The sequence below is a fragment of the Erigeron canadensis genome, chromosome 1 (genome assembly GCF_010389155.1).
Source record: "Erigeron canadensis isolate Cc75 chromosome 1, C_canadensis_v1, whole genome shotgun sequence".
Classification (NCBI taxonomy): Eukaryota; Viridiplantae; Streptophyta; class Magnoliopsida; order Asterales; family Asteraceae; genus Erigeron; species Erigeron canadensis.
Genome location: NC_057761.1, coordinates 57,486,426 through 57,514,097, shown reverse-complemented (window position 1 = coordinate 57,514,097; position 27,672 = coordinate 57,486,426). Strand labels below are relative to the sequence as shown.

At 32.4% G+C, this 27,672-nt stretch overlaps 3 protein-coding genes across 4 annotated transcripts; 2 read left to right on the top strand and 1 right to left on the bottom strand.

Annotated features, from left to right (window-relative positions):
* The first annotated feature begins 2,867 nt into the window (after positions 1-2,867).
* On the top strand, positions 2,868-8,219 carry LOC122603088 (homeobox-leucine zipper protein REVOLUTA-like). Its single transcript, XM_043775704.1, has 18 exons — positions 2,868-3,189; positions 3,612-3,771; positions 3,877-3,959; positions 4,058-4,148; positions 4,328-4,423; positions 4,503-4,616; positions 4,706-4,789; positions 4,893-5,048; positions 5,161-5,235; positions 5,316-5,422; positions 5,523-5,706; positions 5,803-5,991; positions 6,080-6,160; positions 6,618-6,752; positions 6,834-7,171; positions 7,246-7,351; positions 7,652-7,801; positions 7,912-8,219. The coding sequence occupies exons 1-18, from the start codon at positions 2,948-2,950 to the stop codon at positions 8,059-8,061; spliced, it is 2,541 nt and encodes an 846-aa protein (XP_043631639.1). The 5' UTR covers positions 2,868-2,947; the 3' UTR covers positions 8,062-8,219.
* A 5,857-nt stretch (positions 8,220-14,076) lies between these two features.
* Positions 14,077-21,050, top strand: LOC122596917 (serine/threonine-protein phosphatase 6 regulatory subunit 3-like). 2 transcript variants are annotated; one of them, XM_043769569.1, is made up of 19 exons: positions 14,077-14,319; positions 15,205-15,308; positions 15,472-15,558; positions 15,710-15,785; positions 16,447-16,521; positions 16,647-16,700; positions 17,421-17,480; positions 17,612-17,728; positions 17,832-17,926; positions 18,004-18,209; positions 18,302-18,399; positions 18,512-18,615; positions 18,709-18,874; positions 18,999-19,121; positions 19,268-19,350; positions 19,519-19,660; positions 19,747-19,776; positions 19,926-19,996; positions 20,145-21,050. In XM_043769569.1, exons 1-19 carry the CDS (start codon positions 14,281-14,283, stop codon positions 20,836-20,838), a joined length of 2,424 nt encoding a protein of 807 aa, XP_043625504.1. In that variant the 5' UTR covers positions 14,077-14,280; the 3' UTR covers positions 20,839-21,050. The 2 variants fall into 2 exon arrangements, with proteins under 2 accessions (XP_043625504.1, XP_043625500.1); XM_043769565.1 differs by having other exon boundaries at positions 20,142-21,050.
* A 97-nt stretch (positions 21,051-21,147) lies between these two features.
* On the bottom strand, positions 21,148-25,985 carry LOC122596928 (auxin response factor 18-like). Its single transcript, XM_043769575.1, has 6 exons — positions 25,944-25,985; positions 25,740-25,796; positions 23,787-24,960; positions 22,166-22,941; positions 21,637-21,702; positions 21,148-21,366 (listed from the first exon to the last, which is right to left on the bottom strand). The coding sequence occupies exons 3-6, from the start codon at positions 24,861-24,863 to the stop codon at positions 21,285-21,287; spliced, it is 2,001 nt and encodes a 666-aa protein (XP_043625510.1). The 5' UTR covers positions 24,864-24,960; positions 25,740-25,796; positions 25,944-25,985; the 3' UTR covers positions 21,148-21,284.
* Between the last annotated feature and the right edge of the window lie 1,687 nt (positions 25,986-27,672).

Below are 27,672 nucleotides of genomic sequence, written 5' to 3'. Positions count from 1 at the left end.
AGTACTCATGTTATTTTCTCAATATAAAAACGTCATTCCATTAGCTAACTATCTTTGTTGGAAAAATCGAGAATTGACTTATTGCAATTTTTATTTTACGTGAACAATTCTATTTTGTTGTAATGGAAGACACTCTAAATTTTTTTTTTTTCCTTCGTAAACCTGCTCTATTAGCCAATTTATTTTGCAAATGATTTTTTTTAACAATAATTTTGTGCTTAGAAGCATGACTCAATTCATTTAAAAAACTTGTATCTTTATTGTTTGAGCATTTTGCTAACATCAAAATTTAATGAAATTAAAGGTTATTTTATAAAGTCCGGAATAAGACATGGACATACTTTATTCATATGTATCACATATATCATGCACATACTTTATTCATGTGCATAACATGGGTATTTTTATAAAGTCCAGATTAAGACATGGAGGTTTTCTGCAATTAAAGGTTAGATTTTACTTACAAAGTGTTTGATGTTAGAGTGTTGAAAATAATTATATAAGTGATAATATACCTCTATAATACATCATAATATTTGGAGTTTTTTCTCCCTTTATATGCTATAAAAATAAGATTTAAAATTTTCAAAACAACCTTTTTACATATTCTAATGAATATCCTCATTCATTATCAGTACTATCTATATTTTTATAGTATCACATCTGGTTGTCATCACTATTGTTCCGTCATATTGTGAGGTAAACATGCAAACATAATGTTATATAAGATAAATGTTAGTAAGTAATAAATTATGGATTGAGATTCCTTAAAGTTGATTATCAACTTTAGGGAAAGTTGGATCAATATTATTCATTGGATAAAATTCAATGGTCAAGATTTAAATATCATATTTTAATCTTAACTATTGGATTTAATCCAATGGCTAAAATTAATCCAGCTTTACCTAAAGTTGAAGATCAACTTTAGGAAATCTTAACCTTTAAATTATATGGAAGAATAACTTAAAATTTTGTAACTTAAACATCTAAGATCAGTTTCTCAAATACCATCATTAATATTAATAACTTTTTAAGTTTATTTTTGATTTTTCACTATAAAAATAGAAAAATCAAGTCATAATAATTAATAATGGAAAATGCTAAATGAAGCCCTTAGGGCTTCATTTAACGCGCATAAAAAGGTTGTACAATTCTATATTAAATGCCGGTCTCCTGATATTTATGGTAAGTAAACAACTAATTAATGCATCTTAACGAAAGCCCTTAGGGCTTTGTTTAGCAAAACCCATCTACAATCCGTTATAAAACATATTGATCTCTCCTATTTTAGGAAATTCAACACATTTTTATACCCAAAATATCCTTATTTCTTAATCCTAATTCTCATATACACCTAATCTATACTTTTATATATACTGTTGAATAGATAAAACAACACTTTCTTTAAAAGTTATGGAGAAATTATCTAAAATACATTAGATTACAATATAAGTCATTTATCTAAAATATTTCCATTAACTTTTTACATCAATTACCTTTGCAACAATTATCTAAAGGCCAACCGGTCTTTTCTCATTGAACATTATGTAAAAGAAAAAATTTCGTTAATGACAAGACTTGAACAATGATCGTTTGTATCAAAACCAACATTTTAACCGTCTCAACCACATGTTTTTGACCTTAAATGTTTACAACTAAATGAGTTATTTATACAATAAAATAAAAGTAAATGATTAATTATCTTAACTTATTTTTCTATAAATTCTTTTAACACTATAATCATTATGCGAATCACAATTGATCATCACTTGAAAAATGAATTGATAAATTATATTTGGTATGAAATGAACACTTTATCACTATCTAAAATCAAATATTATTGGCTAAAACATATATAAAAACAAAGGGAAATGATTAATTTTTTAAAAAGAATGACCTTAACTAAGAGATGAATATATATCACTATTTGATAAAATTAAGAAAAAGAAAATTAATAAATACCATATATCACTATTTGATAATTTTAAGGGTATTTTTAAGGCAAGATCTAATATGGTTTATCATTTCCCACATACAAAACAAGGACAAGTGAATGTTTTTTCTTGGTAAAAACTCCATATACTCGTATAACATATACAGCAATATAATATTATTATTATATTATATTATATTATATTATTAGTAATAACTAGTGCTACTAAAATAGTAGTACGAGTAGTAGATATAGATAGAGTAAATAAATATATATAAAAATTTACACAAGGCAAAGAAAGGCTGGCTCGAGGCTGCGCTCCCACCACCATCAGCAGCAGCATATAAACACTCTCATTTTTTGATTTCCGAGACACACACAACATCTTCATATTTATTTCTCTCTCTCTCTCTCTCTCACACACACACATACATTGTGTATGTATATGTGTATAATTTCCTCCATTTTTAACTTGTTTTCTCTCTCTGCATTTGTTATGTTGCTGTTCTCAAAACAAAACCATGTCTTCTTCTTCTCCTAGGGTTCCCCCCTTTCTCCTCCTCCTTCTACACATCAAGTAGTTTGTTTTTAGTGACACATACAACAGTATATTTTAGACACATATATAGCTTCAAAATTTGATCTTTTTGTTATATTTTTTCTGGGTTATTTGAGCTCTTGAAAAATCAAGTTTCAAATCCTTTTTTCATCGTCAAGATTTTGGTGGGTCTTTGTTTTCATTGTAATTTTCAAGATTCTTGAAGTTAAAAAAAACAAAAGAGTGTTGTGTGTGAAATCAGTTAAAGTGTGTATACAAATAGTTTGATCAAAAAAGAGAGAGGAAGAAACAAAAAAAGTAGACTTGTTTTGTTTTTTGTCTGTATATTAGTCAAAATATACAACTTTCCCTTGTGTGAAAAACATTATATAAACACACACAAAAAACACACACACATAACTTCAAAAGTATTTGTAATAAAATTCTTAAAACAGGATTAGTAATTTTTTAAAAAAATGGCCATGGTGGTTCAGCACCAGCATCATACTGAGATGAACAACAATAATAGTATTACAAAGCATCAGTTGGATAATGGAAAATATGTAAGGTATACAACTGAGCAAGTTGAAGCTTTGGAAAGAGTTTATGCAGAATGCCCAAAACCTAGTTCTCTAAGAAGACAACAATTGATCAGAGAATGTCCTATTTTGTCCAACATTGAACCTAAACAAATCAAAGTTTGGTTTCAAAATAGAAGGTATCAACAAGATTTTGTAATTGTTATTTTTTTCTTTCTTCTTTATGTTATATCCCCATACCTTTTCCCTGGACACAACATGGTTATCTTTGATATTTTTTGTTCAAGACTGTTAATTTGTATGAATTCTGATACATGCATTAGTAGTGAATCTTGATGTTTATGATACCTTTGTTTATTTATACTAGTTTTGGAATTTTAGTAATTAGTCCTTTTTTTATTTGAAAGGTTGTAGCAAATTTAGCTTTTCTTGATTTGATTAGATGTGCAATAAATTAATCAGGGAGAAGTGGAATACATGTGATTTATTATATTTTTTGTTATATTTTTGAGCAAGGAATGGAAGATTGGAAATGAAATGTAGGTTAAATTGTGTGCCGACTTTGATGTGTTAGTCTATAATAATGTTATGCTGTGTTTAGATGTCGAGAAAAGCAACGAAAAGAGTCTTCACGGTTACAGACTGTAAACAAGAAGCTATCTGCCATGAACAAGTTATTAATGGAGGAAAATGACAGATTGCTGAAACAAGTGTCTCAGCTAGTATGCGAAAATGGTTATATGCGCCAGCAGTTGCACACTGTAAGTTTGTACAAGTAATTGTTGCCTAAAAGGTTACGAAGCTAGATTTGAGATTATTTGTGATTCTGTTCATACAAATATTTATGAAAAGGTTGGTTTCTGCAGGGTTCAGCAGCCACGGATGCAAGCTGTGAATCCGCGATCACCACTCCCCAGCATTCTACGAGAGATGCTAACAACCCGGCTGGGTAAATTGGACTTTCATCGATTGGATCTCTAGATTTAGTGTTTCTTTATATTTGTGAATGGTGATCTAATTATTTTTATCGTTTTTGCTTTATCACAGACTACTCTCGATTGCAGAGGAGACCTTAGCAGAGTTCCTATCTAAGGCTACAGGAACTGCTGTTGATTGGGTCCAGATGCCTGGGATGAAGGTCTGCAAATACTTATTTACTTGAATTTATCTACCATCATATTTGTATAAAAATTTTTAATTTTAATATATATATATATGTATATATATATATATCAAATTTTCTATTTTGATCTAATTCATAATAATCTTGATTACAATGGACTTGATTGGTTTTAAAAATTCTATTATTTTTTCCAGCCTGGTCCGGATTCGGTTGGGATCTTTGCTATTTCACAGAGTTGCAGTGGAGTGGCAGCTAGAGCCTGCGGTCTTGTAAGTTTAGAGCCCACAAAGGTAATATGGTTCGTTGTAATTAATAGTTAGCATTAGCCTTACCTTTGATCTTGATGTTAATGTTTTTCGTTATATGTAGATTGTAGAGATCCTAAAAGATCGTCAAGCTTGGTTCCGTGACTGCCGTAATATAGAAGTTTTCACAATGTTTCCTGCCGGGAATGGGGGCACAATTGAACTTGTATATACACAGGTAAATATAAATGTTAATATATATATATATGTCTTTATTATAGTCATTTTTTTTTATCGAAAATTAATGTATGATGCTTTTGTTTTTAGATCTTTGCTCCTACAACACTGGCTCCTGCGCGGGACTTCTGGACGTTAAGATACACTACCAGTTTAGAAAACGGAAGTCTTGTGGTACGTTTACGATTACCATTTAACTTGATTTCTTTTATCAACTTTTATCTGTATTTCTGATCTTACCTTGGGTGCTTAATTTCCAATCGTTTTACAAAATTAGGTGTGTGAGAGATCCCTATCTGGTTCCGGTGCAGGCCCGAACCCAGCTGCTATTACTCAGTTTGTAAGAGCGGAAATGCTACCGAGTGGTTACCTTATTCGCCCTTGTGAAGGTGGTGGTTCCATTATACATATAGTGGATCACCTAAACCTTGAGGTAAAATGAAAACTCAGAAAGAGTGGTTGACTTATTTATTCTATATACAAATATGTTTTTGACACAGTTGCAACAAGATTTATTGCTAAAAGACATAATCTTTATAATGTAGGCTTGGAGTGTGCCGGAGGTTCTGCGTTCACTTTATGAATCTTCCAAAGTTGTAGCCCAAAAGATGACCATCGCAGTGAGTAAAATCTCATTTACTATATTTTCATGGTAAAACTTTATACTTTCTTGTCATTCATTCAGTTCTTTTGGATGTAGGCATTGCGTTATCTTAGACAAATAGCCCAGGAGTCAAGTGGGGAGGTAGTTTATGGACTGGGAAGACAACCGGCTGTTTTGAGAACTTTAAGTCAAAGATTAAGCAGGTTTGCTCTAAAGTTTAATGGTTTCTTTTTCTTTGTGCCGGTAAATTTGTGCTTGTATTTGTAATTTGTAATTTATTCTTCGTTTTACTTCCACTTGCAGAGGCTTCAACGATGCCATAAATGGATTTAGTGACGATGGGTGGTCGTTGATGAACTGTGACGGTGTTGAAGATGTGATCGTTGCAGTAAATTCAACCAAGAGTCTGACCAATTCTATTAATACCTCCAATTCCCTGTCCTACCTTGGAGGGATTCTTTGTGCAAAGGCCTCGATGCTTTTTCAAGTGAGTATTATAACCGTTTCTTGTTTTTTATTTATTCAATTATTTATAGTATGTATTTAGGCCTTTTTTTGAATGTTATTACATTGCTGTACCCAGAATGTGCCTCCAGCAGTGCTGGTTCGCTTTTTAAGAGAGCATCGGTCAGAGTGGGCTGACTTTAATGTTGATGCTTATTCTGCTGCATCGGTTAAAGCCAACTCATGTTCATATCTGGGAATGAGACCCACACGTTTCACCGGTAGCCAAATTATCATGCCTCTTGGCCACACAATTGAACATGAAGAAGTATCTTCTTTCCCTCCTGTTTCATGTTTATTGAATATTAATATATATCCATATTAATCTAAGAACCGAACTTTCATGTTCCAAGTAGATGCTTGAAGTTGTAAGGCTTGAAGGTCATGCACTTGGACAAGAGGATCCATTTATGTCAAGAGATATTCATCTCTTGCAGGTGATTTTTTTGACTTTTTAATCTTCAACTATATATACGGGTTGTTTAAATTGTTATCTGGTACTGTAACTTAATGTTGCAAATGCTTCGATATCAGGCTTATTTTTTTAATTATCTGATTACTAAAACGTTTCGTACCAGCTGTAAGCCTGCAATAAAGCAGAATTGATTATCTAAGGGTAACATGAAATTACCTACTCCAATTTCACAAGCTGGTCTAATAGTCTGCATAAATGTATTTGTAGCAGTTAATGTCCTAACAACTTAGATAACTAGTGTTTGCCAAACACTATAAAATTTAATGAATTTATCATTACGGTTCCAAATTGCAGGAACATATCCAGCAGTATCTTGTACAATCCGCTTTATGTCAGCTATTTAACTTAATCTGACTGTTTATACATAATCTCTTTCTTGAATTGATGTTCATGGTATTGTTGCAATTTTTTGGATTTAGCTATGCAACGGAATTGATGAAAATGCAGTTGGAGCTTGTTCCGAACTTGTTTTTGCTCCAATAGATGAGATGTTTCCTGATGATGCTCCTCTTGTACCCTCTGGATTTCGTATAATTCCATTGGAACCAAAATCAGTTGAGTTCGCGATTACCAGGTTCCTTTTTCCTTTCTTTTATCTTTCCTACAGCTCTTGACTAACTGATTATCTTAACCAGGGTGATGCTAAGAATGCGATGGTAAACACCCATAGAACGCTTGACCTAACTTCTAGTCTGGATGTGACCCCTATGCCTAACAATGGCTCGACCGACATGTCAACTTGTCAAACCACAAGATCTGTGTTGACTATCGCCTTCCAGTTTCCTTTTGAAAGCAACCTTGCTGAAAGTGTGGCAACAATGGCTCGACAATATGTTCGTAGTGTGATCAATTCTGTTCAGAGAGTTGCGATGGCCATATCCCCTTCTGGTTTGAGCCCTTGTGTAGGTCCCAAACCATCTCCTAGCTCACCTGAAGCACTGACTTTAGCTCAATGGATTTGCCAGAGCTACACGTAAGTTCTTTTGCCACAAACACTTTGAGAATCGACATAGACACTATTTTGATGTATGGTTATTCAATTTTCAGGTATCATTTAGGAGCAGATTTACTAAGCTCGGGTTCGGTTGTTGGTGACGTGTTACTAAAAGATCTTTGGCAACATCAGGATGCCGTTTTGTGTTGTTCTTTGAAGGTAAATATAATAAGAAGTGTTTTCTATTTTTAATTAATTTTTATGTAGAGTTCATACTGGTGGTGCTGGGCATGTTGGGTTATGGGTGCTGGGCATGCTAGGTAGTGTTCAAACTATTACCACAAGTTTAGAGTTTTTACCAGCTCAATTGATTTGCCCTGTTTTCTGTTAGATGTTTTCTCCCTGCAGTTGTATAACCACTAAAAGTGTGGGTTGAAATGCCACCTCTACTTTATGTTTGATGATTTTATGATGTTCCAAAATTTTAATCTAATTTATAATTTGGTGTGCTTTTTGCAGTCATTGCCAGTTTTCATATTTGCAAATCAAGCAGGGCTTGACATGTTGGAGACAACTCTTGTGTCATTACAGGACATCACATTAGACAAACTGTTCGATGAATCTGGACGAAAGGCTCTCGTTCCAGAATTTTCCAAGATTATGCAACAGGTATATAATCAATTCAACTTACATGATGAAGTTTCAATTTCTTAAATCTTTTAACTAGAAAGTATCATAAGTTTTGCGATTTTTCTAATCTACATTGTTGGTTTTTTCAGGGATATACGCATTTACCTGGTGGGATTTGTATGTCAGCAATGGGACGTCATATATCATATGAACATGCCATAGCATGGAAAGTTCTTGCAGCGGAGGAAAGTACTGTCCATTGCCTTGCTTTTTCTTTTGTTAACTGGTCATTTGTGTAACATGCTTCCCATTCTTTGCCCATTGGTGAAGTCCAGTAAAAATGTTCAAATATAAGTAATCAAAAATGGTTAAAAGATGTTCAGGATTTGGGCGGTCATCTTTTTGTATGAACTTTGAAGCCTTGGTTATTTATTCCAATGGTGCCATTTTTCCTTGATATTAGAGGTTGTTTTAGGTTTGGTCAGTTCAAATTTCCATATCCAAGATCTATTAAGCATATATTTTTTCTTTGATATAGGCAACCTGCAAAAAATACGATATTCACCTTTTACAGAAGCATGCAACAAACGTATCATTGACCATTTTGTTGACTTATCAATAAAAGAAGTTGATTTGTCGACATGTTGCATTAAACGAGTTCAAAATGCTAGATTAAGAAATATACTTGTATAGTATATCGGCAAAAAGTGAACAAGTCGTTGCCCAAAATGTCGCTTTGAATTATGAATAGTACACATGGTTTGCGTAACTTGCAGGACCAAATGGGAATTTAAGGAATACTAGAAAAGCTGCAATGGTCTATGATTTGTATAATGCTGATCTTAATGGTCCAACTTTTGGCTTTTGAAGGTATTTTATAGGATTTGTGAGTGTAGGTTAGTGGGTTGTGTTTCCATTTGTGTTTGTGCGAGGCATGTGCTATTTGTGGTCCATTGAGACCTGATCTGGGTTGACATGCTTTATCTTTTTTGACTAATGTTGCTGTCATAACATTCTTTATATGTCAATCAGATTAGTGCCCAAAAAAGAACCTTTTTTCCCCCCACAAATGCAATCATGGAACATGAGGTCAATTGCAGTGCTTTAATCCACAAATTTGGGTTTTCAATGGAAGGACAGCTTAAAGACAATCAACCCAGATTCAGCTTTATGTTAGTGGTAAATAAGGTGGGTCGGGCAACTAGTCAAAATATGTTGCAACACTTTGGACAATTTAAATTTCCTGATAGGTTATCTCAAAGCGGTTGGTTTTTTATAGTTATTATTCATAATGACGTAGTCTCCGTATGCTGGTAGATACTGCCATCTCTAAGCATATAACTTGCATAATAAACTGATGATATACTTATGATCACATTGGAAGAAGTCATGCTATCTGCTATCCGATAATCCATAACACCGGAAAGGGAGCAAGAATTATTTTTTTTCGAAGAAACAATTTTAAAAGTTGTTTGTCATATTTATAAGAGTCGCATCCGATAATGCAAAAAATCAGGGCCTTTAACACGAAAATAGAAAATGGACCTTCAAAAGAATTTGTAATCCACATCAGGTCTAACACCCATATTTAAAAATATTAATTTTTTTTAATAAATAATGACCACACGTGTCAGACAAGGTCTTATTAAATAAAAACGTATTCAATCATATATAATTAACTTGTATATATATATAGATATATATAGGTTCTAGGTAAAATAAAACAAGTATTAAAGTAAAACAAATAAAACAATAGATTTTCCTTCACTAACAATCATTGTGCATCATCAAAATCATCGTGTATCAATATATATGTGAATCTCCGTGCATCAACTTTATCATGATCTAAGGGTCAAGATCTTGTCTTATTTGTTTTACTTTAATCTTTGTTTTACAATAACTAACCCCATATATATATATATGTGTGTGTGTGTGTGTGTGTGTGTGTGTGTGTGTGTGTGTGTGTGTGTGTGTATATCCTGGGAAAAGGAATATAAGATTGTCCGGCACCTAAGTTTAAGTGTGGAACCCCTTACATACTAATGTTTTATTATTTATTGTTTAATGAATAAATGCATGAGCCCCCATGATTTTTATGGATTAAAAAAAAATATGTAAGTGTTGCACACCTAAGCTTAGATATCCGGCAACCTTATATTCCCATCCCCCATATTTCTTACATTTTGATAATTATAATTAATTGTTTGTGATAAATATATATAATAATTTGAAAGAAATAAAATTTTCACAACCAATTTCACTATTAATGTACTACATATTTATATACCCAAACAACGAAAGTGTTTTCTTAAACTATACTTCATTCTTTCTATTAAAAATCAAGAACAACTCTAAGTTTTTTTAATCTCTCAATGAACATATTTATCTCAAAATTAATGTTTTGATGACCAATGACATCCAAAGAATAAGCTTATGATAAACGAAAGTAACATTTGTATTTATTTCATACTTATTTTTTTCTTACTTTTAAAAAAAAATTACATTTATATCAGTTAAATGTTAAAAAATTACATTGTACTAAAATTTAAGTGGGGACAGTTGTCTAGCTGACCCCACTGCCCCATGCTGCCGCCGTCCCTATTTAACACCACCTTTTAATTTGTGGATTATGGTATACGAACATTGAACAAAATGACATTTTGTATAATTATCAAAGAGTTTAAACCAAAATCAGACGGGATTACGGGAACCACCTTGGAGAACTCGAAAATGGCCATATTAAAGTTTCAATGCTTTTGCCAATGCTCGACAAAATTGCATGATAGTTGATAGTATGCATTATATATAGTTGCATGATAAAGTCAGGTCACTAAAAAAAAAAATGAGCCTTTTGTTTTTCTTTCTTTTTAAGTTAATAGGAGGCGAAAATCCTAACAGTTTGTTTTGTTTGATCTTTGCGTTGTTTCTTTATCTTGTTTTGTTTTGTTTCGTCACTAAACAAAACAAAAGGCTCTTATTAACATAAAGTCAGGTCACTAAACAAAAAACGTTGTATCTACCTAATCATTATGAATCATGGTTTGAGTATGTAGTGATGCCATTAACACAAGCAATGACGACTGCCTCAGATAGTCCATTTAGACACGAAATCAACTCGAATCCTTTTTAGTCACGAGTTATAAACATCCACAACAAATGAATAATCAATAGCTGCACAACTGATCTAAAGATTGGCTTATTCAATATGGAGTGTGGTCAATGAAATTATATATATAATACTAAAAACCAACTTTGGCTTGTGAGAGGGAGTTACTGTAGCTAAAAGTACTTCCCCTTTAGCATAAGGTACAAGTCTTTAAAGCATCCAACATAATTAATGGACTTAACGACGCTTAGGTAACAGACTTAACGACTGTTACGTGACGGACTTAATGACCGTTATATTTTTTTTTTTTTACTTTTTAAACTTTCCGCCAATTTTTTTTTTTTTTTTTACATTTTCCCTTTTACCTTTTGTCACATAACTTTTGTTTTTTAAACTTTCAACATACAAACTTTGTTTTTAGGTATAAAGTTTCTTAACTTTTGTACTTTTTTTCATAAAACTTTGTTTTTAAACTTTGCTCTGAATGAAAGTTTTCTTTTATTTTTTTTTACGATATAACTTTTGATTTCTAAATTTTATTACCAAAGTTTTATTTTCTTTACTTTGAACCACAACTTTTATTTTCTTAACTTTTGTCACGCAAATTTTGTTTTTCGGCTTAATGTTTTTGTAACTCCTATCACCAGAGTTATGTTTTTCTTCTGGGGCAACGCCCGGACAGAAATACTAGTTTATTTCCAATTCTTATCTAACCAACTATCTGGTGCGACACCAACATTTTTACAACAACGTTGATCATATTCTTGGAAACTCATCATCATATTTCCATGCATAGTTTCTCTTGACTGATCTTAAAGGATATGGAAAAAAAAAATAACAACAAACTATTTTACTTTTATTTCAAATAACATTAATAATAATAATAACAATAAATGAAAAATTAATTCACTTTTATAAATGTAAAAAGTGAGACTCGAACCAGAATATAATACCCCAAGGTCAAAGAAAAAAAAAACTTGTGATTGGTGTGGACGAGATGATTTGTTTGTAATATAGTTAAAGAAAGAGTTGAAACATAATTTTATATAAATATACTTATTTATCATTAATATAATGTCATTATTTTTATTAGCGTGTGTATAGTTTATAGTTATTGCCTTTTAATATAATATAATAATAATAATGTGTCTTTTAATTTAATGTTAATGATGATTTGACAACAAAAATTGGGTTATTAGTATATTGGGTTATTTTTTTTTGAAAAGTATTAGTATATTGGGTTACTAGATTAAACCTGTACGTTGTACGGGACTGACTGAGAACGTAAACTAAAATTAACTGGGAATTATATTATTATTTATAGCTTATGAAAATATAAAAATAGTCAATTTACAACTGATGCAAATAATAAAATTATTAATTTATAAATATATAATATATATACTTATCAAATATGTTAAAACATGACTAATGAAACGTAGATATATATATATATATATCATAAAATTCTTTTTCAGTGATCTATATATATTAAATTAAATATAATATAAAAAACAATCTCGTTTAAAACAATGATCATTAGTTTTTTATTTTATTTTTAGAACGGCACAATGATAATTATCATTGAATTGATAAAAAGACGCAGTCTAAAGCATATATGAACATCTTTGCGCTCATATATTATCAAAATACGGAATCTTAGTTATATGAAGATAAGTTACAAATATAGATTTAAATATAAAATTGATAAAGTAAATATCTAATTTAACATTGATAATATAATCGGTTAGTAAAATATTAGATGTAATTAACAATATAATATAGTTTTATATTATATTAAAGTATATTATATTCCACATATAAAGATAATTAAATACAAAGGAAAATCAAAAGAGATAAATTACAAAGATCGACAATATATTATGAATCTCTTTTGATTAGTTTTAATATTCAATGAATATCTACCGTAGTTTCCAAAATATAAATAAATATTAAGTTAGATCAAGTTGTTTGTATATAACACTAAAAGTTAGAGGTCATGAGTTCTAATCTTGTTTTTGGCTTTTTTATTTGCTATTTAAGATTAATTAAAAAAAACATTAAAATTATGACGTTGCAAATGAAATGCCACATGAGCATTACAAAATATAAATCTAAATGTCAATATATCTAAAAAAACATTAAAATTATTACAAAATGACACCTAAGAAAAAAGCCTAGTTGGCACAAAAAAAGAAGTGCTATCTAGGAAAAAACCTACCCTCTCTTAGTTATATAGAGAGATTAGTCTATAGCCCTATAGGTGAAAGTAGTTTAGTGTGTTGGTCTAATAATCGAGTTTTTGATGAAAACTCTAACAAATTATTGTTTTTCGTTTAAAGGTTTGAAAATCTAAAAAGCAATAAGTGATTGAGAAGTATTGAAGTTTACTCATTATTCATTTGAAAACAACTTGATATATATGCAACAATTATATATTTTTAAAAAGAAAAATCTTAGTTGAAACTAAGAATTGAAACTTAAAATTTGGGTTATAATAATATTTTTTTCGACTATTTTCACACAAGTTTTTATTTTGAAGATTTTTATGGACTTTTAAAAACTTTTGGGGTTTGTGTTTTTTTCTCAGATGTCATGTCTAGATAAGGTTATTTTATATTATAATTTGTATTCATTTTTTAGATAAACTAAAGTAGTGTTTGTTAAGGTCTTAATAAAAAAACATGATTTAATCAAAATATTTAACTTATTAAGTGATAAAAAATGTTTCTTAATGTGACGTAATAAACAAATAATAATGGCATAAAAAATGAATTTTCTGATTATATTCATACAAACATTTTTATCAATTTAATTACTTTATTAGTTCAATCACTTTTTTTTTTTAAAAGGCAGAGCGAAAATATAGCTAACATCTCCAACTTTGATGTGTCCATACAGGGTTCAAATTTTGGCAATGCCATAAAGGGTTTGCTCTTCCATGTATAGACCCGTATATACATTGATAAGGCCCTCACCACGGGCAAAATTTGAACCATGACCCTAGGAAAAAACCACAAAATAGAAAAATCCCTAACAATGTTATCACCCAAGTAACTAATTCAATGTTACCCTAAACCTAAATTTGAAATCTAATCATACGCAAACAATGGCATTGGAAATGGAATGGTCTACATGATGTACCGGGTCAAATCCGGATCTAGATTACGACCCGCCCTCTTTTTATTTTTTCCAATGCACCCTCCCTCTCTCATTTCCTCAAATCCCTCTTTTTCTAAAATCCAAAAGTTATTATTAGGGTTTTGATTTTATCACCTTTTTCGCTCCAATTTTTTCAAAACGCCCCAATCTTGAATCTTCTTGACCTATACATACAGATTCTCTCACTATATCTATATCGCAAGACCCATATAAACATATTCGGGGTTTGCAGATCTCTAATCCCCCCAACATGTTTTGGAAACTTACATCTCTATCTGCTTCTTCACCTGTAAGCCCTTTTCATTTTCTAAAGATACATACAATTTGTTTAAATTAATTTCAGATATATAATCAATGAATGAATCTTTTTTAATTTTGTACTGCATATATTTATTCCTTAAACAAAAGATATTACATTTATTAGTTTCTTGAAACTAATTAAATATTATAAGAATTTAGTGTATTATATTTGATGATTATGTACTTTTATCTGATGGCATTTCTTTATTTATGAAAGTAACTAATGATTTTGGTATATTTAATGTTAGGAAATGGGTATTTTTGGTTATAATTAAATAATGTTGGGTTCTTTACCCAGCTGAAAAGTTAATACATTTAAGAAAAAAATAGGGTGCTAAACAATGAGGAAAGTTGAGTGATAGACAATAGCTGCCACGTTAAATTATTAGGCGGGTCACAATCGTTTCATTTCGCAGAGGACAAAATTATCTCATAGATGGATAATGGCTGTATAGTTTGTAGTTGGTCATGTGTTAATGTGTAAAGAAGAAAGTTTTCTTTATATATTATAGGCTTTTTACTGAGATGGTAACAGTGGATGTTATTATTAGTATTTATATAGTTGGAGGTGCTAAAGAATAATATGTATCTGTTATTTAGTTCTTGGTTAAGCAGTTAAAATGGCCACCTTTATTTGGTCCTGTAATATGCAGTTAAAATTTTACTTTTGTCATGCACAAAATCACCCCGCTTTATATTTCTGCACCTTTTTTTTATGCTTGAATATAGGATATACACATGTCTGCCATAGGCCGGCAGTTTTTCATTTCGAAAAGCAACGATTTTGTATTGATACATGTTTGCATATGGGTGGTTGTCAGTTAATGTTAATCTGTTACCTCTTCATGTAATATGATTTTGTAATATGTTTTAGGTCGAGGCTATCTTGGACAAGGAAAATGTCACATTGGAAGAGCTGTTGGATGAAGAAGATATAATCCAAGAATGCAAAGCATTAAACAGCCGCCTTATCAATTTGTAATACCACTTTCTTCTACTTGTTATTTAAAGTCTTTTAGTTGGTAATACTTTCTAGATAGTTTAATTTTCACACTGATATTCACAATCTCAAATGATATTAACTTGCAATTACATTATATTAACCTGTCCCTTGAATACTTAAGGACTGCTTGTTTTTCAGCTTACGGAATAGAGTTCAGGTTGAACAATTATTGCGGTATATCATAGAAGAGCCTCAGGAAGATGCTGATAGCAAACGTACTTTCAAGTAGGTCATTGATCGTAATTTTACAAATATAAAAACTTCAAACACCGGGTTGTTTTTTTTATTGTTGGAAATTATTCTGAAATGTCTCATATAACATACCCGTTTATAACAAAGCTTAGTCGCAGCAACTGATATTTGTTTCATGTGTAAGGTTCCCTTTCATGGCTTGTGAGATCTTTACATGTGAAATTGATGTAATCTTCAAAACTTTAGTGGAGGATGAGGAGGTGCGTTTCATACACATTATTATTATTATTATTATTATTATTATTATTATTATTATTATTATTATTATTATTATTATTATTATTATTATTATTATTATTATTATTATTATTTATTATTATTATTATTATTATTATTATTATTATTTATTATTATTATTATTATTATTATATTATTATTATTATTATTATTATTATTATTATTATATTTTATTATTATTATTATTATTATTATTATTATTATTTATTATTATTATTATTATTATTATTATTATATTATTATTATTATTATTATTATTATTATTATTATTATTATTATTATTATTATTATTATTATTATATTATTATTATATTATTATTATTATTATTATATTATTATTATTATTATATTATTATTATTATTATTATTATTATTATTATTATTATTATTATTATTATTATTATTATTATTATTATTATTTATTATTATTATTATTATTATTATTATTATTATTATTATTATTATTATTATTATTATTATTATTTATTTATTTATTTTTTATTTTTTTTATTTTTTTTTATTTTTTTATTTTTATTTTTATTTTTATTTTTATTTTTATTTTTTGAAGTTCGATGTATCCAACATTTACGCTCACATGACCCCTTCTATACCCCAAATTTGCAGCTTATGGATATGCTTTTCTCCTTCTTGGAGCCTACCCGCCCTCATAGTGCATTGCTGGCTGGGTACTTCAGTAAGGTCTATTCCTAATTGTTACTTCTTCTGTCTTGGTTACTCTTTTGACTGTTCTATAAATCGTCCTTAATTTTTATGTAATATATCGTAGAAAGCAATTGGCTGAGTCATTTGATGCCTTATTGTAGGTTGTGATATGTCTCATGTTACGAAAGACAATTCCACTTATGAATTATGTGCAAGTGAGTACAATCTTTTGGTTTCAGTCGTTTTTAATTCTTGTTTTGTCTAGTAATTAAGTTCTTTGGATATTCCGACCTTTTTTTTTTGACTGGATAGTCCCACTTAATTTAATGTTTGACTCCATTCAAACTTTCATGCCACTTACTGTAGTCATGTTGATAGTTACATTTATAGCATGCAAATTTATAGTCTAATCATTTAGGTATGGTTGTTTTTGTTATCGTCATACTCTATTCAGGATCACAAAATAATTTGTTATTGTCGTTTTTGTAATTGTCATACTCTATACAGTCATAACAATGACACTTTTAGTTTTATACTTGCTAAAATCACACTTACTCGTCAAAAACCTTAGTTTTATACTTGTCTAAATCTACATTTATCCGTTAAAAAGCCTTCGTAGTGGTTTACCTTTTGAGATGATCTGGGAAATATCGTTTTCCAGGTCACTTACTTTGTGACAGTTTTGACAAGAATTGGTTTGAAGCTGCAAGTAATTGCATCTTTTATTGAGTAGTCATGATGATCACTTTATAATGGGGGTTTGGTCACTTTTGTATAGCAAAGACTAGTATTTAGTTCCAATCATGCTTGTAGCTTCAATTATATTCCTGGCCTTTTGATGGTATTAGCGTATTAATATGAACATTTTGGTTTTGAATCTGCGTCCCCTTCATCGATTGAAAGAAATTTGTCTCAGAAATATCATATATCTGCAGGCACATCAATATGTTTTCCAACAGCTGGTTGATCTAATAGGGATTACATCAATCATGGAGGTTAGTAGAGTTTTCATTCAAGTTGCAACGTGGCTTAAATTGTCTATATTTTGAAATGTTACGCAAAGTTGTAGCATTACCACGTTCATATATAGTGAATAATTGCATATTCCGATATTCTGTTTACTCAGGTCTTGGTTAGACTTGTTGGAGCGGATGAGCATATCTATCCCAATTCTACAGATGTGATGCAGTGGTTGGCTGATAGCAATTTGTTGGAGATGATAGTGGATAAATTGAGTCCTTCAGTAAGTTACTTTTCATTCTCAGTGCCTGTACACATATCATGAAAGCTCTAAATGTGGATTTCTCAGTTCTCTGATATCTTTGACTTATATCTTGATATCTCAGAGCTCTTCAGAAGTACATGCTAATGCAGCAGAAACTTTATGTACTATAACACGAAATGCGCCATCTCCTCTTGCTTCTAAACTTTCAAGCTCAAGGTCTCTATTTTTCTCAACCTCTTATACTCGGCATATATCCTCAAGGGTGTAATTGTTATTTGTTTGTTTTCTATCAGTTTTGTTGCAAGGATATTTGGTCATGCGTTGGAAGATTCACATTCAAAATCTGGACTTGTTCACTCATTGTCTGTGTGTATATCTTTGTTGGATCCTAAAAGATCACTTCCTTCAGTGTTATTTCATTCTTTTCGAGGTCAACATGTATACGAGGCACCTGTGCAAGTTAATCAAGAGACAGTAGGTGCAATGCTGCCCAAACTTGGTGAGAGTCTACATATAGTCTCAATGATTTATGAATTTATATTACTAAATATATAAGCTCTGATATTATATCAATAATTTATGGTTTTTCAGGTGACCTGTTGATTTTGTTAAATGTCTCATTAGATGAGAAAGTTCTGCCAACTACATACGGTCAATTGAAGCCTCCTCTAGGGAAGCATCGTCTTAAGGTTAGTAAACCTGGATTAGTGTTGGTTTTTGCACAAAACTTGGCAATTCTCACAAGAATAATGCTACGGGAGAGTAGCACTTTTCATGAATGATGAGTTTATGTGCTTGCAGATTGTTGAGTTCATTTCTGTGCTTCTGAAAACTGGGAATGAAATTGCAGAGAAAGAATTAATCAGCTCTGGAACCATTCAAAGAGTTCTTGATCTTTTCTTTGAGTAAGATGCCACTTTTCTTCCTTCTTATAGTTTCTTAACAATGATTCATTATGGCGTATTTAAAAGTGATTCTGTGATTATTAATTGCTGTAGGTACCCATATAATAATGCTTTGCATCATCATGTTGAGAGCATAATATTTTCCTGCCTAGAAAGCAAAAACAATACTATCATTGATCATCTTTTTCTAGAGTGTGATCTAATAACAAAGATTCTACAAACTGATAAGAATCCTATCCTTTTTGGTGTAGCTGATCAGGTAACTAGTGGCATATGTTATATGAGATATCGTTCATACTGTATGACAAGATAGTCATGGTTAATGTTCTGTATATGTAAATTATTCACTTGATTTCTTATGCAACAATTGTTTAATCATGCAGCCAACCCTGCCTGCTGCTGAAAAAAATGCACCCCGGGTTGGGAACCTTGGACATGTTACACGCATTGCCAATAAGATCACCCAGTTAGGAAATACTGATTCCTGTATTCAGAAACAGATACAGGTTTGTATTTATTTTAAGAAAGATTTGTAGATGCCCTCCATAAAAATTTCAAGTGCTCTCTACATTTTCTCAATAGAAATGTCATCAATTTAATCTTGGTTTGTTATATTGTTCTTTATATATTTATTTTTATCTCATAATCGTAGGAAAGTAGTGAATGGAACGAGTGGCAGACTACAGTTCTACAGGAACGTAACATGGTTGAAAATGTCTATCGGTGGGCTTGCGGGTACGTTTCTTGTACCTTGTACTTTGCTGCCATGTCATCTCCATTAGACACATCTTATGAAAAAGAATGTAACTTTTTGATGCTTTCAATGTTTGACTGGAATCCATATAGTGTCTTGCCGTTACTCAAATTTCTGATGTTTTCTTTGTTTACATACTGATATTCTAGTCGACCGACTGCATTACAAGACAGAAATAGGGATAGTGATGAGGATGATATTCATGACAGAGACTATGATGTTGCTGCTCTCGCAAATAATTTAAGTCAAGCATTTAGGTACAACATATATGACAATGATGAGGGTGAAGAGGTATGTTGAATATCCTTTTTGTATATATACATTCTTTTTACTTAATCTTAATGTTGTAATCATTTTACTTTTCAATCTCGCTGTAGGGTCACAGGACTCTTGATCAAGATGATGAGGTAATATCTATATCCGTTAATGCTATACTGTTCAAATTTCATTTCCCATTTTCTTTGTGTTATCACTGTGATCATATCTTCAATCTTTATTGCCTTGCGTGGTTTATTTCAATTATATAATTAATAACTTTGTGGCATGTGAAATGCAGGAGGGATACTTTGATGATGAATCTGCTGAAGTTGTTATATCATCCCTTAGGCTTGGTGATGACCAAGGCAGGTATGTTTCATGAATCTTTGAGTGAAAAGTGTTGCTGTCAATGAGGTCGGCAGTATGGGTTGAAACAGGTTTGGGAATTGAGATGGAACGAATTCGTTTGCTTTTTAAAATGACTGAAATTGTATATATGCTTTGTTTGGTGCAGCAGCTTGTTTACAAATTCAAATTGGTTTGCTTTTCAAAATGACAACATGGCCGATGATGACCCTACCTCATTTTCTGGCATGCTGGATGAGATAAACTTGAATGGAGCATCATCCCTTGGTGGTAATAGCAGTAGCGATGATGAAGTGGTAGTTGGAGAAGATGAGGAATTGGTTAATGGTACAACTTCTAATTCTGATCCCGTCTTCCACGACATTGAAGCAACAGATGGAGACTTGAAAGCTACCGCCTCTGGCGGTGGTGGTGTTTTCAAATGTGAGTCAGGAAACAATGAAGATGTGCTAGCAGATAGGCCAGGGGTGAATCCTCTTGAAGATAATGGAGATATGCCAAGTGTGGAGGCGCCTACGAGTCCTGTTACACCAACAGAGTCTTTATCCAATGATACATTTTCTTCGGCTAATTCTAATGATGGGTCAGGGTTATCTGATTCGAGCCAAAAATCGGTGGCTTTGTTTGAAGAAGATGTTGAGTTTGTGGGAGTAGAAGCTGAAGGGACAGAGAAGGCGATGGATCAAGCTCTTAAAGAGGGCATCGTAGGGGAAGCTGGTCCTTTAAAAAGGAAGATCATACCAAATGGAACTGACAAGGATAATGTAGAAAGTAGAGGCGGGCTGAAAGAGTTTAATGACACAAATTACTGGAAAGTGGACCAAGAAGTTGAGGTTTTGGAGTGAAACGAAGTTTTGGGAAGCAATCCGAGATTATGCAATTGCATTAACTGGAGACAGACATCGATAATGTACAGTATAATTTTGTTCAGGTCAATGTAGTATGTCGAAGACTGGTTATTATTTGTCTTTTAGTTATTTATTGTTTACAGATTTTGTTTTTTCTTCCACAGTATGATTTGGATTTGTGTCCATTAGTTCAAGTGCAACCTTCTCTATATAGTTTTTGTTCCTACATTTCATTCTTGTATTCCTCCAGAACTTCTGCGTTGAGTCAAAAATTGAATTAAATACATCATTCAGCAAGCAATTATATTGCATTAAAGAACTAGTATTGATTGCTTCTTAAAAGTATGCTGTATGCATATGACGAAAAGGAAACATTTATGGTACAAAGTCTCCAAAATTCAACTACACAAACCACACAAGTTATCCATACAACTTTGATGCTTCTAAGCGACTATACTAGTAGTCGCCGTTTGGTTAGAAGACTCAAGCCCATGTCTGGTGCTAGCCATCCCAGTAATTGGTTTTCTGCAATTCCCATGATACAAATGGTTAGTTGCATGCAATGCATGACTGGATATGACCGATAACAAATATTAGAATGGGAAATGACAAATATCACATATATATGTTTTAATTTCCTTAACAAAAGAGCTATTTAGAATGGGAAATGATATATCCTCTTAATAACCCTCCTATGATAACACTTGGTAAAATCAAAGAATGAGATTAGAAGAGTTATAAAATATAGATCTTGAAAAGTGATTAAATAAATATAGAAAGGAGACTGGAGTTAACCTTCCATCATCATGGCAGCATGCACCCATCAGAATATTCAGCCTTTTTGTTTTCATCACAAACTCACTAAACCATTATAAAAAAAATCATAATGAGAATCTAATCGAGTCTCTTGTGTGCATGTGTTCAGTTAGTATAAAAAAAAACAGTGCACGATCGTGTTTAATTAGAACATGCTCTGAACTGTTTAATGAAGCTAAGTGTTTTATTGTTGGAAATATACCACAAGTGAAAATTTGACCCATCTAATTACTAACGAGCAAATTAGATATAGTTTAATTACTAACAAGTGTTTTATTCTCCAAAGTGTGGTTTTAATGCATAGCAACTCATAGATTTATCTGATTAAAAGATTCCCAAAATAGTATAGTTTAATTGATCATATATGACAAACCATTTGGTTATTACAAGGATAAAGAGTTTCTGAACACAACCCTTTTCAACCACAACATATATTACCCATTTCAACCTCTTACCTAACCCACCCACTCTGCCACGTCTAGAATATGCCAACGTAACAATAACATACCTGAAAGGTTCATCACCAACTCGTTTCACAGCACCTGCTGAATCTTTATAAAGCACACAAGTTAAATCATCAAACCTTTCAATTCCAAACCAACTTGCCAAAGTCCCAAGAAGTTCTTCATAAGACCCAACAACAGAAAGATCAAGTTTTCGACCCACATCCTCAGAATCTACGAACACTTCACAGATACTGGAAATGAGTCCATAGTCATCTTTTTGATAGACATGGTCCCACAGAATCTCATTTGCATTTCCATCCGATGAATGGTTAGCTTTTGAACATTCATCACTAAAGCAGCCACTGGAGCTCTGCTGCTCAATGTGTATCGGCTGACCAAATAATAGAAACACAGGTGCCTTTACTTTGTCATCGGGGATGTCCAGGTTATGGCTAGAGGTTCCAATGGTCAGCAAGCAGGATAAGTCATCAGTATTACTAACACCATCAGGACCCTTAGATGAATCAAAAGTGGAAGGAAGAAGTCCCAACTGCAGTTGGTGGGTAAGATTGAAATCCGATAATGGGATCTCAAATCGAGCATGCCTGGCTCCCTGTATGCCTGCAGAAAAAAGACTGCTGGGCGTGTGGGGGTTGCCTGAAGAGGGTGGAACGGCAAAATCGCCATGAGGTAGATCTGGGGGTTGAGGTAATCTTAGCTTCTTTCTGTGTGGAGAGAAGGGTGAGAGATGAATTAGTGGCATATGTGACACCAATTCGACCAGCCATGGGCTTACACGCTTCACGTTTTGCAAAAGATCAGGTTCATCCCAATTTACCTACATCATGGACACAAATGGTGTAGCTTAAATATACGCTATATAAGTCTCATCAGACATAAAAACTTTATTATGTTATAAAAAGTTACCACTAGGAGAATATAAGTATAACCAAAAAATGCGACATATGGTTTCTGCTTGGATTAATTTGCTTGTTGAACAGTAAGCACAGTTACCCATGTGTACATAAAATCCAGACAACATGATAATGCTACTTGAGCTTTTAAACAAGAAAATAATCCATTTCATAACTTCTTTTGTTCATGTCATTGGGATAATTTTTCGCGTGGCAACCATTGTTAAAATCGTCCATTGTGTTTTCACTGAAGAAAAAACAAATCCTGCACATAATGCTGGCCAAATCTTTTTGATTCATACCCAAAAAAGGAAAACATGGTTGTAAAATTGAAGTTACATTAGGGTATTATACCAAATAGAGTAGTGTAGAGAAAAAACTCGAACAACCTAGACAAACCAAAACCGCCAAACTTTCAAATTTCCTTAATATATAGGTTAGTGGTATCTAATTCTGAACATGGAACTTTAATCACTAAAAACAAATGATAGCAGATTATACACCACATAAAACCAAAAGGCTAGTGGATTTATATTGTAAGCGCAACAAGAACTTCATCCTGATCCCCAACCCTAATTAATCATCTATAAGCAAACCATAAATGAGTGAAAGACCAACTTCAGGTGAAGTCAGACCATGGGTAAAAATATCAGACATATGCACTGAAAATCAGATTAAAATCAATTCCTCGTAAGTATAAAACGGAATTGGAGGGAGAACATAGAAGCAATGCTATGCCTTACAGCGAATGATTAAAGAGGTTAATCACCTGTAAAAGACGCCATGGAGAATTAGGCCATAGAAACGGGTCAACAACTTGAACAGAAGATACAGTTCCCATGAACCAGCTTATACGTGACGAATCCTCTGTTTCGAATGCCATCTTGAACCTCATCCCAGCACACCACTGAACACGCAATGCATGACTCAAAGAAGAAGCCTTCACACAAAACTCAGGAGTGCTCGCGCGGGGATAATAAGTAACCTCAAATGATTGACCACTGGCAGCAAGGGATGCAGCTTCTATAACAGATTCAGGCCTCACTTTCCCCCTAATAACATTATAACTGACATTTCTACCATTTCTTTTCAAATCATTTTCCCGTATGTAGGAAGAATATCCACCATAGGTAGGAGAGTTTCCAGAGCTAGAACTCCAGCCTAAAGGGGAATCAGGACCACCGATTCCCCCTCTTTTAGCTCGTCTAATCCCAACACAAAGATCCCCATTATCTGCTCGCATGAACACAATGGAGTCTCCAGCAACCAGCTTCTTTTGATTCACAAAAGTACTCCATCCAGTGGTCAAGAGATGTCTCCTTGGTGTCCCCCTGTAGATATGTCTAAACCTCCATACCTCACCATGAACATCCTTAGCCACCACAGTTTGAACAGGGGGATCAGCCGAATAATCCAAACGAGGAAAAATCGTCTCAGCACAGTACCGGGGGACAGAAAAACCTCCACCATTATTTGCATCAGATTGTGTCAACGTTTTTGCAAAAGAAGAGGGTTTATCATAGGACTCAGAACCAGTACGCGTCTCCAGCAGGTTTCTTTCATCATCGAAATCATAACCGCTGAAACTGTTTCCATGTGGACTTAAACTAATCTTAGCATAAACTTCATCGGTTTCTACATCTGCTAAAAACTTCACATCATTCACCCTACAAAGAATGAACGCCGGAACCCTAGGCATCCCACTGAAATCTACATTTGTAAGCGTATGTTCAGCATGGCCCTGGGGAAAGTAAAACACCTTTGAATTTGGCAAAGGCATTTGAGTCAACCCTCCAGCACATGCATGCCATAAACAACGGTCCACACTCTTCTCTAACTCTTTCATAATTGTCACTTGTTTTCCAGATGGCAACCTTCTTTTAACACCCCCTTATTCCTTACAAAACCAATAGCTGCAGTTTTACTTTACACAGCCTATTTCCCTATTAAATGCAGGAAGCAATTGAATATCAAAAAATGAAAACAAACTCAACTACTTTTCCGTTATTGTGTATATCAAACTTTTAATTTATCATTATTGCATGTATCTGGTGACCTTCATAAGCTAAGCCGTATTTTCTATAATGTGACAGCCATATAAGTTCCCACATCATCCAAACAGGCATCAAATCACTAAGTCACAAGTTATAACAGGTCATGACACACACGATGACAATGAACTGAAAATTAGAAACACAACCGACGGATTAAAAGCCGGATACACAAAATGACAACATGTGCCAAGTTTAATCAATAAGAATTTCCAGACTAGCACCTTATATTAAATGTTACACAGCAGTGATAAAAACATTAGCAACCATCCTACCTACCACAACTCAGAACAGTACTCACATAAACATCACACAGTACTTTGTTATATAAAACACAAACACATATACAAATAACATGAGATACACATTTTATTACACAATAACAATAGCCTAGTGCACGTAGGGAATTTATTCACTAAATAGACTTAAATTCAACAATTAAAATAAAAAAAAATCACAAGAACTCCCAAAATATCTCAACAAACAATCAAACCCTAACTGTAGCTAATACAAGTTAGAATAGTATACTATTCCATAACACGAACACTATAGTCTCAAATCTACAATATTAACAGTTTTAATTGAACTCTAAAATCGATCCGTCGTAACCGTATTTCATACGCATTATAAGTACGTAAACAAAATCGATGATAAAACAACGCATTACGAACCTGAATAAGCTCTCGTGAGAAACCGCTCCGGCGTTCATCGAATCATTAGCGAAAAAACTGTTGAAAAATATCAGAAAATCAGTTATCAGAATATATAGATCGAATTGTGAAATCAGTATAATAAGTAGAGAAAATTGAATATATATATATATATATGTATATAGTGTATGTATATATGAAAAGGAGAAGAAGAGATTAATTTACAGGCAGGAGAAAGGAGAAGAAGTGGAGAAGAAGAGTGATGCGTGAGAGAGAGAGAGAGAATTTGGCTAGAGGAGCATTTTCTCTCTCTAAAACAGACAGTCCCCCACTTGACCCCACCCCCCTGTATTTTTATATCACTTCACTGTAGTAGTAGTGTATGTAATATTTTTATTTATGAGGTGTAATAATGTATTTTTAATAAAAAAAAATTATATATGGGGAACGATATATAAAGGGTTGTAGATGTTGTTTTTGTTTGTTGAGATGTTATTGTTGGATTGAGATCCCTAAAGTTCAAACTAATTTTACCAATGAAGTTGAAAATCTTGTCCATTAGTTAAAATCGATGGTCAAATATGAGTTTTAAATCTTGACCTTTAGTTTTGATCCAATGGTCATGATTCAACCAACTTCACTAGTAAAGTTATATTCAACTTTAAGGGATCCTCATCCATTATTGTTTATTTGGCGTAGCGTCAAATTCCATCACTATTAAGTGTAGGTTTATGCAATTACAATACAATAAATCGAAGTCCTGTTACGAAAAGGAAATGCAACATGACAAATGCAAATACCCGTATCAGCAGCATAAAACATCTCACACCTATACTTTACCATCTAAGTCTGCCGTTTTTATCTTTCAAAGTTCCTGTACCGCTAGCCATATTCTTTATCTGGAAAAATATTAAGTCATATGGTCTGATTTAAATATCACGAGATGGGTATCCGCGTAATGCGACGGTAGTGACGGCAACGGGTGGTGCTAATGGCGGTGGTGGTAACGACGTGGTTATTAATCTAAAAGTAATGGACGTAAATGGTAGTTAGTTATTTTATGGTTAAGGGATGTATCTTTTGTAAATAACTTTATTAAGAATACTAGAATGAAGACCCGTGCGATGCAAGGCTTGAATTGTTTCTTTGTCAAACGTTATATGAGCCAATGTGTACAACGCTTTTAGATTTCAACTTACAAACACACATATAAAACATAAATGAACAATACTATTAAATCAAAATTTGAAAGAAACTTTTGATCCAATCATCCGACAATGCTTCAACCAACACATTGTTACATCTTTTGCTATGAAAGAACAAATAAACATCTTTAGAGAAAGTAGTATACTTTTACAAATAAAAGTAAAAACCATGATTTGAATGTATCTACTCCGCAAAAATCACTTTAATGGATAAATAATTAAAAAAAACCTATAAATAAGTTAGAAGGTTATCAAGAATCTTTGTCATGACTTTCCAGTTCCGACTACCCATAACTCCTATTAATCTAATATAAGGCATACAATAAAAATAAGAAATGAATGAATTGTAGGGATCCTAACGTCAGCAAAAGTTGTAGTCACAATAGTTGGTGTGACAACAGGCAAAATTAGCATTGTAGGGGCCGATAAAGGTTGGAGTTGTGGTGAGAGAAGTATTCAGAGGAAACATGGATGGAATAGCAGTGACAAAAGCTTGTTGCTGCAATCTACGATGATAAAACTTAAAGTATTTAGGTTAGTTTACTATCATTTACTAAATATGAGTTTGAATTATACATTATGAATTTATGATGAGCATGAATACTCTTTATACTTAAAAAGATTCTATACATCCAAATTGAAAAATTACTATTCAATTTAAAGACACGCATAAAAGTAAACTGAGTTGTGAGTTGTTATCAGGGTGGCTCTGGTATTGATGGCTCAGGCCTCATGCCCTTTAGTTGTTC